General features: G+C 44.6%; 1 protein-coding gene and 1 long non-coding RNA gene across 11 annotated transcripts in view; both read left to right on the top strand.

The window, feature by feature from the left end:
* Window positions 1-16,413, top strand: part of LOC131764090 (uncharacterized) — a 119,002-nt gene that overhangs the window by 23,417 nt on the left and 79,172 nt on the right. The window lies entirely within an intron of this gene.
* On the top strand, window positions 169-16,191 carry ZNF589 (zinc finger protein 589). The gene is given in 7 exon segments (XM_067043079.1): window positions 169-177; window positions 4,031-4,157; window positions 10,394-10,813; window positions 10,816-10,924; window positions 11,144-11,366; window positions 11,368-11,464; window positions 16,100-16,191. Coding segments are annotated over 7 exon segments (1,077 nt in total).

Raw genomic sequence — 16,413 nt, 5'->3', positions numbered from 1 at the left:
GACTCTCTCACTTTGTTCTTCTGCTTCCTTTGCCTTATCATATAAACTGTAGAATAAGCTTGTCTGTATCTACAAAAAATCTTGTTGAGATTTTGATAGGAATTATTTTAAATCTATAGATCATTTTGGGGAGAACTGACATCTTCACTGTGTCAAGTCTTGCAAACCATGAACATGGTGTGTCTCTCCATTTAGTTAGATCTTTGCTTTCTTTCATCACCATAAAGACTCTGTACAAATTTTGTTAGATTTATGTTTTAGCTATCTCATTTTTTTGAAGTGATTGCAAATGGCATTATGTTTTAAATTTGTTTCCATGTGGTCATTGCTAGTATATAGGAATGTGATTGACTTTCATGTGTTCATCTTGTATCTTGTGGCCCTCATGGACTCATTTATTAATTCTGTGATCTATTTTGTAGATTATTTTGGATTTGCTACATAGACAACCATGTTATCTGCAAATAGGGACAGTTCTGTTTCTTCCTTACCAAATGTCTATGCTATTATTTCCTTTTCTTGCCTTATTGCCTTGGCTGGAGTGTTTGATTACTTTTTTTTTTTTTTTTTTTTGTGGTAAGTGGGCCTCTCACTGTTGTGGCCTCTCCCGTTGCGGAGCACAGGCTCCGGACGCGCAGGCTCAGCGGCCATGGCTCACGGGCCCAGCCGCTCTGCAGCATGTGGGATCTTCCCGGACCGGGGCACGAACGCGCGTCCCCTGCATCGGCAGGCGGATTCTCAACCACTGCGCCACCAGGGAAGCCCTGATTACTTTTTGAGAACCAAAAATTATTTATCTTTAAAGTCAGTTCTCACTTAAATATAAAACATTATATTGCTTAATTATAATAAATAGTAATAACAAATATTCACTTCATGTCAGGCATTAATTTAAGCACTTATTAATTCATTTAATCCAACAACCCTGAAAGTAGATGTCATTATCAAACCCATTTTATAGATGTAGAAACTAAGACACAGGGAGGTTACGTAAGTTACCCAAGGTTACATATTTTATAAAGTAATGGACCTGGGATTTGGATTTGTGGCATTTGGTTCTACAGGTTGGGTTCTTAACACATCCATTGTGCAAAAACCCTGGCTTTCCTTCTAGCTGAGCCAGTCTTACGCTTAAGTGAGGGAAGTAGATGGGGAAGAGAAAGCAAGAAAGAAATGGAGAAGTTGCTGGAACATGAAACATATAAGGTGTGAGCAAGAGAAAGTGTGAGACCTGATGTAAGAAGAATAGGAGAAAGATTATTAAGAATATGAGGACCGGGCTTCCCTGGTGGCATAGTGGTTGAGAATCCACCTGCCAATGCAGGGGACACGGGTTCGTGCCCTGGTCCAGGAAGATCCTACATGCTGAGGAGCGGCTGGGCCCAGGACCCATGGCCACTGAGCCCATGAGTCTGGAGCCTGTGCTCCGCAACGGGAGAGGCCACAACAGTGAGAGGCCCACGTACCACAAAAAAAAAAAAAAAAAAAAAAAGAATATGAGGACCAGAATATGCCAGAAGAAGCTGGTCATGGAAAGCCTGAGAGGGCCCTCCGCCATTCCCCCAAAAGGTCTTGGCTGCCTAATTGTGGGTCCCAGCTCGTTGTCCAGACATATGTCTTCCCTCCTACACTGTACAAAGCCTGACTGCCTGGGCTGTCAGGGTGTGTATTTGACATCCCTCCCCAAACCCACAATCCCAGTGATTTCTGTATTTATACCTAGTTTCCCACTTTCAGTTCAACATCATTATTATTCTTTACTCCTTTTGCCACTTCTGTGTATTCTGTGTATTGGATTTTAAATCTATTTTAGAATCTAGCTCTGAAGCAAGACTGCCTAGAAGCTCTGGCTTGGTAACCTTGTGGCACAGTCCACCACCTCAGCCCCCCAACTGCGGTCTTTGATGTGACTGAAGCTTAATTAGTTTAGCTGTAGAACCTGGAGTATACATCACCAACTCCTAGGGTATGAAAAACCACTTAGAAGGTGGGCTAGATAGAAAACTGAAATAGACCTGAGAATAGGAGGAAGCAAGTCAGAAAATAGGCATTCAGGGTGATCAAAGACAGCTGAGAATGATGTACACATACATGTCCCTTAATTCCACAGGCTGAAGGAGCTTAGTAGTTAAAAATCTTGGGCAAGGCAGTAGTTACACAGACAACCCAGAGGTTGCAGCAGATGGTAACAGATTAAATAATGCTTGAATTTAATAGAAGTAAGTAATTTGGTGACTACCATGAGACTTGAGGGCAACACCACCTTTTAGGCATAACTAAAGAGAGAAAATGTCCCTGAATATACCTATTCTAATAAGAAGAGACCTGGTGAGAAAGCATGTGGTATAGTTCTAGTATGCAGAAAGTTGAAGCAATATTTCTGAGACTTGGAAGAAATAAAGAGGAGGGAAAACTAGTGCATGATGGAAGAAAAAGCAGCTTGCAGTGAAGAGAATAAGGGCTCTTGGAACCGTGAAGGACTGTTTTCCAGTCCTGTTGTTTTCTTGTCATTTGGGGAAGTTCTCTGGGCCTCAGTGTTCTTTCTCTGAAATAAAGACCGTAATATCATTCTTACATTGATGATCTTGCGATGTAGTTTCATAAAATGTAAATATGTTCCTTAAAAATTTTTCCATAGATTAAGGTTAAACTTCATTTATCTGGAAATGCCATTCTCAGGAACCACTACTTGCCATCCTCCATGCCAGCCATTTTATATATTCAAATATTGCCCTACACATTGAGTGAGAGGTTGGAGGGCTTTACAAAAGGCAATGTCAAAATACATACAGTGATAGGGATCTTATAAATCCCTTTTCTCAAGCAGAGAAATCTGTGTGTGAGCGTGTGTGTGTGTGTGTGCGCGCACGCGCACGCATGCAGCCAGTGACCTTTATTAAGCTGGCCAGATGTTCAGTACATAGTTAAGTCTTTTAAAAAAAAAATAAATTTATTTATTTATTTTTGGCTGTGTTGGGTCTTCGTTGCTGCCTGTGGGCTTTCTCTAGCTGCGGCGAGTGGGGGCTACTCTTTGTTGCGGCTTGTGGGCTTCTCTTGTTGTGGAGCACGGGCTCTAGGCGCGAGGGCTTCAGTAGTTGCAGCATGCGGGCTCAGTAGTTGTGGCTTGCTGGCTCTAGAGCACAGGCTCAGTTGTTGTGGCGCACGGGCTTAGTTGCTCTATGGCATGTGGGATCTTTCCAGACCAGGGCTCAAACCCATGTCCTCTGCATTGGCAGGTGGATTCTTAACCACTGTACCACCAGGGAAGTCCCATAGTAGGTCTTGACCAGGCTGGTTCACTACAGTGCCCCACCTTGCCTCCTTGCCTGCACTCCCCATCTCACCCAGGCCCCACACATAGAGGCCCCTCTCAAAATCCACACACAGTACTGGTTCAGGCAGCAACTGTCCACTCCTGATGAATGCTCTTAGGAGCAAGCCTTCAGAGCAGCCAATAATTTGGCAGTTAACCAGCAGGCTGAAGGAATACAGTTTGAATCCTTTGATAAAGCTTGGAGTGCCTCAGCACTATCTCCTTTTGTTCAGAGAAATATATTTTAATCAGTGTTAACAAATACTCATTCTAGACCTGGCATGAGACACTCACATTTTTCTCTATAATCCAAGTTGCCTCTTATTTTTTCTCTAATCTTCATCATTTCTTAATGCCCAGTATAAGCCCTGCCTCTGTGCTGCCTTTCCTTACTTCTATAGCTTGTCTTCCACCCTCCATTCGAATTTCATCCATTGTAAGTTGTCACATTCATACTCCTGAACTCTGCTTTAATGTTTTCTCATTGATTCAAAAATAATTTTCCCAATTAAAATGTAAGTGTTTTAGGGCAAGGAGTGTGTCTTATAGATTAGTCCTGCTTTCTGCATAACACCAAGCCAAGTGTGGAGTAATGCCCAACCCTGCAAACCCTCAGATCCATTACTTATGTAGCGAGATTCTTCAGGACAGCCAGTTCCATTCTCCATGTGAAAATTAATGGTGAGTTGATGAGTATGAATTTGTTGGTTGATTTAGGGACCAGTGAAATTCGAGGATGTGGTTGTAATTTTCACTGAGGCAGAGTGGAAGAGACTGAGCCTTGAGCAGAGGAACCTATACAAAGAAGTGATGCTGGAGAATTTCAGGAATCTAGTCTTCTTGGGTGAGGCTATGTTTTCTTCCTTAATTTTTCCATTCATATATTTATTGACCATATAGCCAGCCAATGTTCTAAGCTCTTAGAACACATCTCTGAATAAAACAATAAAGCATTTTTTTGGTCATTCTAGTATAGTGACCCTGACATATACAATAAATAGCATATATAAGTAAATTATGTATATTAGAGGATAATAAGCTCTACATAGTTTTAAAATATGTATAATATATGCAAATATAAGTAGAGCAGAATAAGGGGGATCCAGGGTGCCAGGGTGTAGAGGCAGGGGTGGGTGATCAGGGTAGGCTTCTGTGAGGAGATGAGTGTGAGCAAAGGCTTGAAGGAGGTAAGGAAGTTAGATATATGGATGTAGTGGGAGACTCTTCTGTGCCGGGGAACAACCAGTGCTGAGACCCCAAGATAGGAAAGGAAGGAGGCCGACGTGATCGGAGCACAGAGAGCAAGGAGGAGAGGAAGGTAATAAGAGAGGCCTCTCTGTGTCCTAGAAGTTAAAAAAGCTTATAGTGTAATTAAATCTGTCCGTTTTGTGTTTTATAGGTTATTTGATATCATAATCATATTTTTCTTCATTTATTTAAAACCTGAAACTGATTATTTGTCTAGGATGATAAATACAGAATTATTCTGGATATTCCTGCATTCTTAAGAGTCCAGTTTTCAGAGTTGCACATAAATTTCTGTCAGAAGCTTTTTCAAGATTTTTCTCTATTTGGCATAGCTGTGAATTAAGTAGTTCTGATTTATTTTTGTCTGCTTGGATCTGTTATGAACTGCTTTCCTCGGTTTGAATTGGCCCCATTTCACTCCATTTGGCTTCTGACCTAGTTTCTCCATCTGTCTCAGTGAAGATTCACCCATTTAAATTTGCTTTCAGCTGGCCAAACTAATTTGGTCTTGTTTTTAACCTTGTTTCATCTGGTGGTCTTCTTTGTCTCTGTGCTCATGCATTTCATTGATTCTGAGAACTATATTAAAATTATCTCAAAGTAAATTAACCTTTACATGGAAACTTTGGATCCTGTTGGGTCCATTTCAGACTTTAAACTGTTTTGCTGCACTTGATTCATCCTTCCTTTTCTCGGTATACCTTTTTTTCTTTTATTGATGAATTTAACACAAATCCCAAATAATGTGACATACCACTCCTAAATATATCACAGTATAACTAATAAATAAGGACTTTTTAAAATATGTAACCACATTATCAGTAGGGATTCAGTGTCATCTAACACTTGATCTGTGTTCAGATTTACCTGATCATCTCAAAAAGGTCTTTTTGAGAATTTGAATCAGGATCCAGACAAGATCCACACTTTCCATTTTTTAAAAATGTTCCTTAAATCTGTATCAGTTCTTCCTCCCTCTTCTGGTTTTTCTCGCAAGGCCATGGATCTGTTTGTAATGCTCTGAATCTAGAATATAAATCTATTTTAGATAATATTCTAAAGTAGTTTTTACATAGTAGATTGTAAATCAAGGGAGAATAGTTTTGAACTTTATCAAGAAGTGTTCACCAGGGACTTCCCTCCTGGCGCAGTGGTTAAGAATCTGCCTGCCAACGCAGGGGACACAGGTTCAATCCCTGGTCTGGGAAGATCCCACATGCCGTGGAGCAACTAAGCCCATGTGCCACAACTACTAAGCCTGCGCTATAGAGCCCACGAGCCACAACTACTGAGCCTGCATGCCACAACTACTGGTGCCCACATGCCTAGAGCTTGCTCACCACAAGTAGAGAAAGCCCACGTGGAGCAGTGAAGACCCAACGCAGCCATAGATAGATAGATAGATAAAATGCCATTTGCAGAAAAAAAAAAAAACAGAAGTGTTCATCAGCATGAAGAACATGGGAATTCCCTGGTGGTCCATTGGTTAGGGCTCGGCGCTTTTACTACCGTGGCCCATGTTCAATCCCTGGTCAGGGAACTAAGATCCTGCAAGCTGCGCAGCACGACTGGAAAAAAAAAAAAAAAGAAAAGATCACATCACCAATGGCATTGCTGGTTGTAGTGTTTGAGTTACCACCCATACAGCACACCTATGCCTGTCACCAGTAGAATATACACATGTCATCAGTAAGGCACATCCATGTCTGTCTGCATTTGTAACTGTCACGTCCACGGTGATCTGCCTGTAGCTGTAAGTATCTAATTGCTTCATTATGTCTCCTAATATAGTCCTGTGAAATTCATATTGAAATACATAATTTTTTATTGTAAATTACTTTCTTTTATTTCTCTTTTATATTTTGGTTAGGGCATTACATTATTTTTTTAAAATTCTGTGTATGGGGACATTTTATTAAATATGAATCTCATTACAAGACAGTAAATGAGATGTTACAAGACATAGACTATGAAAAGGAGCCTTTGATTCTGACAGTATTGAGAACATGTCTGTCTTCTGCCTAACCTTTTAAGTTCTTTCTTTTTTTTTTTTTTTGGTGGTACGCGGGCCTCTCACTGTTGTGGCCTCTCCCATTGCAGAGCACAGGTTCCAGACGCGCAGGCTCAGCGGCCATGGCTCACAGGCCTAGCCGCTCGGCGGCATGTGGGCTCTTCCCAAACCAGGGCACGAACCCTCATCCCCTGCATCAGCAGGCGGACTCTCAACCACTGCACCACCAGGGAAGCCCTAAGTACTTTCTTAATTAACTCTGTTCCTATCACTTATTCATGAAAAAGTATTTATTAACTATTATATGTTAAGTCCAGTTCTGGGTTCTTGGAATATACCAGTAGTATATCTGGGAGAAGGGTGTTCCAGACATAGGAACCAGTCAGTGCAAGGCATCAGGAGGGAGTTCAGTGTGGCTCAGATTGGAATGAAGGGTGGAGTATAGATGGAGTCAGAAAGCCGATAGGTTATGAAAGAATGTGGAACCCAGTGGGCCACTCTCAGGGCTTGGTTTTTACTCTGAACATTATGGGGTTTTTTGTTTTTTTAAAAAAAATAAGGTAAAGAGTTCTATTTATTAGGAATGTAGAATAAAGAAGGAAGAGATTGGAATGGGTTTTAGTCACCTGCTCCCATCCCATTCTTCTATTCTTGATCCCAGGGCAGAGCTCTCATGGCTCTAGGGAATACTTCCTTTGGATGGATGAGGGTCCTGGGAGGATTGGTCTCAGTAGATCCTCTGGAGCAGCATGGTTTAGCCACCCTCATTCTGTCCTGAGAGAGTCAGTGCAGTTGGACTGGGTGTCTGGGAATCTCCTGATCAGAAGATCTGGATGGCTTTGTAGCCCTAGACCGTGGTCAAAGCCCAGAATACCTCCTGTCCCCAGATTTAGTCTATAGGCCAAATTTGGTTAGTTTTTCCCCAAACAGATTGTTGTATGTCAGAGGGTTTAATTCTCACTGGCTTCTTTTCTCCAGAGACCTAGTCAAAGCAGCAAGAGTCTCATTATTTGCTTAGAAGCTTTTTTTATTTTCCTTTAAGGACAGATTTAGTAGAAAATAAACCTTTGTATGCTGATTAGTTCAGAGTTATCTGTGGTTTGTATAGTGTTTAAGAGCACATCCCAAACCCTGTTTTGTTTCTTCTTTCTTTGTGACTGTGAACAAGTTACTTAACCCTGCTAAACTATTCTTTGCTGCCTTCTGCATTGGAGACATCCAGACTGAGTGACTCCTACGTCAGTCCACTCTTTCTTCTCATAGGTAAAGTCACAAAGTACGTTCCCATGTTGGTCATAGGATTGTTCTCTCTCGTTGGAAATAAACGGTTGTAGCTGTGTGTGTCAGTGTAACTGGCTGTGACTTAGATAATTTTAGTGTAAGTGCATATACAAAGTTGAAGATGCCTCTGATGCTTACTTAGAAGATTATTTATTGGAATAACATGTAGAATAATAGGTTCTGCTGTGGGGGGTTTTTTTTGATACAAGTAAAAGATGTAAAATGTAAAAATTGACTACAGTACATAATCTGAATCTAATCATAGGAAAATGTCAGCAACATTCTATACATATTCTAGAACATGAGGAATGTTCCCTAAAAAAAGAACTCTGTTCTTCAAATATGCCAGTCTCATGAAAGAGACACTAAAGGAAACTAAAGAAACGTGAAAACTAATTGTAATATCTGATAGTAGACCAAATCCTGTACTGTAGGGAAAATGCTATAAAGGACATTTTTGGATCAATTGACAAAACTGGAATATATATGATAGTTAAAGTATTATGTAAGTGTTAAATTTACCAGAGTTCAAGCAAAGTTTTTGTGGGGCAACTGAGAAGGACACAGTTAATATGGAGTTTCCAGCCCAGTGAGTCTGAGGGCCAGACCGTGACCCCATAAAGCATGATCTCCTGTCCAGACTGTGGCAAAGATGTTGAAGCAACCTTCAAATTCTGCCCCTACTGTGGAAAACCTTTACCTGCAGAGGAGCACGAGGGGTCCCAGACCTTTGTCAAGCCATCTATGTCATCCTCCCAAGCTTGGACTCCTCCCCTGAAATCTACATTCATATATATCAGACTGCCTGCTTGACATCTACTGGATGTTCCATAAGTGTCTCCACATGCCCAGAACTAAGCTCCTGATATGACTGCCATCCCCCACCTGCCCCTTCCATAGACTATCCCATCGAAGTAACAGCAGGTCAGCTTATTCAGTTTCTCAGACCATGGAGTCATCCTCAAGTCCTCTTTCTCTCCCACCCCATGACTGCAGCCCTCCCAACAGATCTCATCATCTCTCCCTTTAAAAGTCAATGCCGAGGACTTCCCTGATGGCACAGTGGTTAAGAATCCACCTGCCAGGGCTTCCCTGGTGGCGCAGTGGTTGAGAATCCGCCTGCCGATGCAGGAGACACGGGTTCGTGCCCTGGTCCGGGAAGATCCCACATGCCGCGGAGCAACTAAGCTCGTGAGCCATGGCCGCTAGGCCTGCGCGTCTGGAGCCTGTGCTCCACAACGGGAGAGGCCACAACAGTGAGAGGCCCGCATACCGCAAAAAAAAAAAAAAAAAAAAAAAAAAAAAGAATCCACCTGCCAGGGCTTCCCTGGTGGCACAGTGGTTGAGAGTCCACCTGCTGATGCAGGGGACACGGGTTCGTGCCCTGGTCCAGGAAGATCCCACGTGCTGCGGAGTGGCTGGGTCTGTGAGCCATGGCCGCTGAGCCTGCGCGTCCGGAGCCTGTGCTCTGCAACGGGAGAGGCCACAACAGTGACTAGCCCGCATACCGCATTAAAAAAAAAAAAAAAAAAAAAAGAATCCACCTGCCAATGCAGGGGACACAGGTTCGATCCCTGGTCTGGAAAGATCCCACATGCCACGGAGCAACTAAGCCCATGCACCACAACTACTGAGCCTGTGCTCTAGAGCCCACAAGCCACAACTACTGAGCCCATGTACCACAGCTACTGAAGCCTGTGCGCCTAGAGCCTGTGCTCCACAACAAGAGAAGCCACTGCAATGAGAAGCCCGTGCACCACAATGAAGAGTAGCCCCCACTCGCCTCAACTAGAGAAAGCCTGTGGGCTTCCCTGGTGGCACAGTGGTTGAGAATCCGCCTGCCGATGCAGGGGACACGGGTTCGTGCACCAGTCCAGGAAGATCCCACATGCCGTGGAGCGGCTGGGCCCGTGAGCCATGGCCACTGAGCCTGTGTGTCCGGAGCCTGTGCTCCGCAACGGGAGAGGCCACAACAGTGAGAGGCCCGCGTACCCACAAAAAAAAAAAAAAGAAAGAAAGAAAAAAAGACTGTGAGCAGCAACGTAGACCCAGTGCAGCCAAAAATAAATAAATAAATTTATTTAAAAAGAAAATTTACCAGAATTGATAACTGTATTGTGGTTATGAAAGTGAATATCCCTACTTCTATGAGACACACTGAAGTATTTAGGGGTAAAGGGCATTGATGTATGCAGTTTACTTTCAAATGATTCAAAGAAAAAATATATATATACATATATGTATACACACATATACATATATAACATACAAATGTTAGCAGTAGGTAATTAGGGTAAAGAGTATACAGCTGTTCTTTGTATTGTCCTTATTCTTGCAACTTTTCTGTACATTTGAAATTCTATCCAAATAAAAAGTCAAAAGAAGTTGAATAGAAATATAGGTCTGGTGAAGCATGTCTTGGAGAGACAGACATTAATGGCTGTGAATGATTAATGGGCTAGATCTTCCTATAAGACAAGGAAGAAAAGACCAGCCAGCCCTTCCTCTGACTACTTTGACTGAAAACTTTCTTTCTTCAGCAGATTCAAAGCCAAAAGTCAGTCCCTGGCCCCTCTGCCCTCTGGCCTTCGGCGGTCAGCAATTTCTCAGCCACCATGAACTCTGCAGTCATTTTATTCCAGATTCATGTACAGGAAATCAACTCCAACCAGGGGATCTTTGCCCAGATGACCACCAGCAGCGGCAGCAACAACATTCTGATAAAAACCACTGGGGGGCCAAAGCAGAAGATCAAGGAATGGGAGTCTCTACACCTTTGTTTTGGAGTACAAATGAGAAGGGGACTTAAATGGTTTTCTCTAGCCCACCCCAGGGACCACCAGTAAGCTCTCAGGGAGGCAACAAAGTGTTGAAGGTCAATGCAGCCCAGAGGGTAAGCTCTGGGGAAGCAGACAATATTCCTGAGAGGGCAGAACTCTCAGGATTTGGAGCAGTCAGGTTTAGAGGTATGGACTAGGTTTTAGCCAGAAGTCAAACCTCTTCAGACACAGGCTGTTACGAGCGGGGATATCTCCTGTGTGCAGAAAGTGTGGGCGAAGCTTTAGCAGGAAGTCACATCTCAACAGACATCAGAGGACACACGGGAAAAGCCTTATATATGTGGGGAGTTGTGGGCAAGGCTTTATAGATAAGTCACCCCTCTACAACCACCAGAGTACACACTCAGGTGAGAAGCTTTATGTATACAGGGAGTGTGGGCAAGCTTTTAGCCACAAGTCACACACACACAAGGGAGAAGCCCTTTGCATGATGTGTGGGCAAGTCATTAGTGAAAAGTCAGACCTCATTAAGCACCAGAGGATTCACACAGGGGATAAGCCTTATGTGTGCAGGAACTGTAGCCAAGGCTTTAGGGTGAAATCACACCTCATCACACACCACAGGACACGTTCAGGTGAGAAGCCTTTTGTTTGCAGGGAGTGTGGGTGGGGTTTTAGCTGCAAGATAATCCTAAACACATACCAGAGGACACACACAGGAGAGAAGTCTTACGAGTTGCAGGGTATGTGGGCGAGACTTCAGCCACAAGTCAGCTCTCAGCATGCATCAGAGGGTGCACTCAGGGGAAAAGTCTTATGTGTGCAGGGAATGTGGGCAAGGCTTTAGCCATAAGTCAGCCCTCATCAGACACCAGAGAACACACTCAGGGAAAAGCCTTAGGTGTGCGAGGAGTGAGGGTATGACTTTAGCAACAAGTCAGTTGTCAGCCACATCAGAGGGCACACTCAAGGGAGAAGTCTTGATTGTGAGGTAGTGTGGGTGAGGCTTTAGCTGGACATCACTCCTCATCACAGAGCAGAGTTCATGCTCAGGGAGAAGCCTGACAGGGAGTGAGGGTAAGGTGTTAGCTGGAGGTGACCTCATAAGAAACACTGGGAGTCAAATCTCTCCACCATCCATTACCACCCTGCTAGAGCTCTGCGAGGGCTTCAGGGACAGTCTTCTGACCCCTTACATCCTCTGTGAGTATGAAGGTGGCAGAGGTCTAGCCTCTGAGAACAGAGGTACCAAATGACTTCTCCTCTTGGAGAAGTGGTCTTTGCTTCTACCTACTTCCTTCTTCAACTGTGTCCCTCTATTGGCTTCTGTGATACTTTCCTGTTCTATTTCTGTCTACGTCTCTAGCCTTTGATGTATCCTCTTCTATCCCACGTTAGGTATTACTCAGGGTTCAGTCTCACCCTCCAATCTGAGGGACTCCTTAACCATGTCTCCTTCCTAACCCTCCAGTTCCAAACCCAGGTCCCTTTAACCACACTCCCAAATTCTTCAATCTCAGGATCTAAATCTCAAAATCATGCTGTTTGGCCCTCCAAGGACAGAGATAAGGTTACTAGCAATGCCCCACCATCGGCTTCCAATACCAGGTTTTAGGGTTTTTAAACACAGCCCCTCCTGAGCCCTTCAATCTCAGTGCCCAGTCTTTTAGCCACATTCTCACATCAGTCCTCCAGTAATTGTTCTAAGGCCCTTTGAACCAAACCCACTGTCACTTATCTTACATTCCCAGGGCCCATGTATGTGGCCCAGGTTCCTGATAGTTCACCTAACTTTCTTCTTGGCCCTAGTGCTATATGTCAGTGGGTATACCCTGGAGGACTGTCTACTCAGGCCCCAGTGTCTTTATTTGCCAAGAGGATATTTGCCACAGAGAGGAAGGAGAGAGATTTTTTGTTAACACCCCCCCAGCACCACCACCAAAATCTGGCTTGGTTTGGGGCTGGAGGAGAGATAAAAGGGCTTGTTGGTCCAGATGCCTTTGTCCACAGCCTCTCACCTGGAAGTGGTTGTCTCCAAGGTTAGCCTGGCGGGGGGTAAGGGATGGGAGCACCTGGAGTGTAGGTTCCCCCCCACACTTCAACTCAGGCACTACTGCCTGGTCTACCACTGTAGTGCTGCCCTTTTTCCCATGGCCTTAGCTAAAAGCCACAGAGGGAAGTCTGTGTTTTCTCTAGGGGTTGCTGAGCAGAGAAGGGGGGGCCCCCCACCATCATTCCATGTGACCTCAAAGCTGCTTCGTGATAGGGAAACAAAAGTGGAAAAATTTCTTACACCTTGCTTTAAACATGATGGGAAAAAATGTTTATTTTCTCTTAAAATCCATGCAGAAACTGTAGAGACAGCACACAAGTCTGGCCCAGCAAGACCACTGTCAGGCCCAGGAATCAGGGAGAGATGCAGAAGGGTCCTCTGTCCAGGTGGGTGCAGATAGCTTTGGGTGCCTTCCAGTCAGGAGTCACTCCTTCATGGACAGGGGTTAAAATTGGCCCCATCTCTGCAATGATAGTCTTGAGGTGTTGTGAGATCTTCACAATAAAGAATTGTGGGAGAAGACGGGATGGGAAAAGGAGGCAAACACTTCCAGGACTGTTGGGCCTTATAGAATTTCCTGCCAGGGAGGAATAGCTGGATTTTTGCTGTAGGGGCTGATGGCTCATTTCTTTCTTTCTTTTCTTTTCTTTTTTTTAAAAATAAATTTGTTTATTTATTTATTTATGCCTGCGTTGGGTGTTTGTTGCTGCGCGCAGGCTTTCTGTACTTGCGGTGAGCGGGAGCTACTCTTCTTTGTGGTGCGTGGGCTTCTCATTGTGGTGGCTTCTCTTGTTGCGGAGCACGGGCTCTAGCGTGCAGGCTTCAGTAGTTGTGGCACACGGGCTCAGTAGTTGTGGCTCACGTCCTCTAGAGCGCAGGCTCTGTAGTTGTGGCGCATGGGCTCAGTTGCTACACGGCATGTGGGATCTTCCCGGACCAGGGCTCAAACCCATATCCCCTGCCTTGGCAGGTGGATTCTTAACCACTGCACCACCAGGGAAGCCCTGGTGCCTCATTTCTGATGGGTGATAAGGCATCTCAGACTCAGGGCTGCAGGACCTGGTAAGTAAAACTGAGATCAAGGCAGCCCCTGTGTTCTTGCTGCCCTTGTCCTTCAACCTCACCCCAAAAGCGCTCGGCTTTGTCTCTTTTGGCGTAGTTTCATTTAGCTCTCCAAATGCCTCGCCCCTTTTTCTTGAGCTTTGTCCCCCAGTGCAGATTTCTCCCTTTGTTTCCCAAATTTTCTTCTAATGCTGAAGTGCCCGCAGGATGGAACTGTGGGGAGGAGGGACCTTTTTGGCTTTGGGAGGGACCAGAGAGGGCACCCAAGGGGCTACTTGCTGCATCTGCTTGTTTCCCAGCTTCCATGGGGTGAGGATAGAACCTTTCAACGTCGGCTCAAGTTGCTGTCACTGATTCCCTACCTTCCGCCTCCCTGGGTAATAGAGGCACCCTCACTACCTCACCCTACTTTCGCACAGTTTTAACACGTCAGGGGGTCTGCATTTAGAGCCACTTCCCCATGGGGCTTTGTGGGAGTGATCTCTCGACTCCATCCCAGAGGTCCTGGTTTTCTGCAGCTGTTTCCATCATCATTCCTTCTTCTCCCTTGCCTTGTTGCCCCTACTTTCCACATCTTGAGAGGGTATGAAGAGTCCTTCATACCCTGACCTCAGTAATACCTATTTCTGGGCCTTAGGGTGAGAGGTGGAATTAAGGCCCCCAAAACTGGCTTCTGTTATTCAGATGCTGTACGCTAGGGTAAGCCTCTTCAGGAGAGGAAAAGAGGAGGATGGCCATGAGGCCCAGGCATTTGTGAGTCATAAAGGGATCATGGGCTCTCAGAACCTTAGAGTCCCAGACTCATGAATCCTAAGTGACTCCTGGAGAACTGGGATAAAGGGAGCATCAGATCAGGCATCCAGGGCTGCTCATTTGGGCGAGTGAATCCCACTCTTCATCTTGACCTTGGATGATTCAAGGGCTCATGTTCCCCAGGGCCATATATGACCAAAAATAAGCCTCTGGGAGAATTTGTGGAATGACGAATTCATGGGAGGGAATTCTTTTTTTTTTTTTTAAAATAAATTTATTTATTTTATTTATTTATTTTTGGCTGCATTGGGTCTTCGTTGCTGCGCGCGGGCTTTCTCTAGTTGCAGTGAGCGGGGGCTACTCGTCGTTGTGGTGCGCGCGCTTCTCATTGTGGCAGGTTCTCTTGTTGTGGAGCACGGGCTCTAGGCGCGTTGGCTTCAGTAGCTGTGGCTCGCGGGCTCTAGAGCACAGGCTCAGTAGTTGTGGTGCACAGGCTTAGTTGCTCCGCGGCACGTGGGATCTTCCCGGACCAGGGCTTGAACCCGTGTCCCCTGCATTGGCAGGCGGATTCTTAACCACTGCGCCACCAGGGAAGCCCGGGAGGGAATTATTGGGTAGAAGAGTGTTTGAACTTAGAGATTCCAATTTAATGAGAAAGGATTTTGTGTGGTGGAAGGCTGACAGGTGAGAAAACTTGTGAATGTTCTAAAAGACACTGTGAAGAAGTATCTGTCTTTTGAAATATCCAGATTTTGCTGGATTTCTATTTTACTCCCTATTCTCAAGCTGAATCTGTACTGAAAGTATTTTTAATAAATTTTAAAATTTATTTAAAAATTATATTTTAATAAATTTTATTTGATTTTAAGTGAAACGTATGCAAATGTAGAAATAGAAAATGAATTTACTTAATTTCAGGTTGAGACAAATACATACAGCCATCTTCTGTAAATAATCATTTTTAAATTTTGGAAGTTATTCTCATAGGAAATAATGGTCACATAGAAGGTGTATCTGCATCTGGGAGATAGTAGTTGCACAACATGCAGTATCTGTTATGATTTTGTTTTCCCACTGTCAAACTTATCTTTGGAAAATGAACCAGTTCTTGAAGTCCAGCTCTCAATCCAGGGCTCTTTCCTTTCTGTCCCACTGACCTTTTCCACTCTGAGTTTTCCAACAGCCGTTAAGTCTTTAAAGCTGTGATTTCTCCTGCTCCTGGGATTCTATCTTGTGTCTGTTGAACCAGTCGGAAGGACAGATCACTTCTGTATATGTGACAGTCCCTAAATGCACATGCACATTCTTATTACAAGCGTGTAAAACATCACATCAGTTAGCAGTCAGCAGTGAAAGCCACAATTACAGTACATTGGGTCAGCTCAGAAGCCCCACTCCCAAGGTCACTTTAACTTCCCTTCCCCACTGCAAACCCATCAACTGAATTTGGGTGCATTTTTCGCCCTATTGGAAGACCATCCAAGGAGTTTAGTACATGTACATCAGGGCTAAAGCCACAGCCACCAGGAGACCAGGGAAGGCAGAGTCCATGGGGGACAGTAGGGAGGCTTTTTTCCTTCTCTGGGTTCTCACCCCAGGGTTGGTGCTGCTACCCCTCCCTGTGTGCCTCCTGACATCCAGTGAGCACCTGGGTGATCTGTATGGCTCCATGGCCACCATGCCACCGTGACTTTACACTGTAGTCCTCAGTGCTTTTGGCCACACCTGCACTCAGCACCCCCTTTCCTCCCACAGAACTAGGTAGGACGGTGACTTAGGCACTTGTACCCAGCAGAGATATAAAAATTTGAACCTCTCCTCTTTGAAAATACCCCAGGGACTTCCCTGGTGGTCCAGTGGTAAAGAATCCGCCTTACAGTGCAGGGGATGTGGGCTCGATCCCCAGTCAGGG

This window comes from Kogia breviceps, chromosome 10, assembly GCF_026419965.1.
Source record: "Kogia breviceps isolate mKogBre1 chromosome 10, mKogBre1 haplotype 1, whole genome shotgun sequence".
Lineage (NCBI taxonomy): Eukaryota > Metazoa > Chordata > Mammalia > Artiodactyla > Physeteridae > Kogia > Kogia breviceps.
The sequence above is the reverse complement of the archived record's forward strand: the minus strand, read 5'-3'. Positions and strand labels throughout refer to the sequence as shown.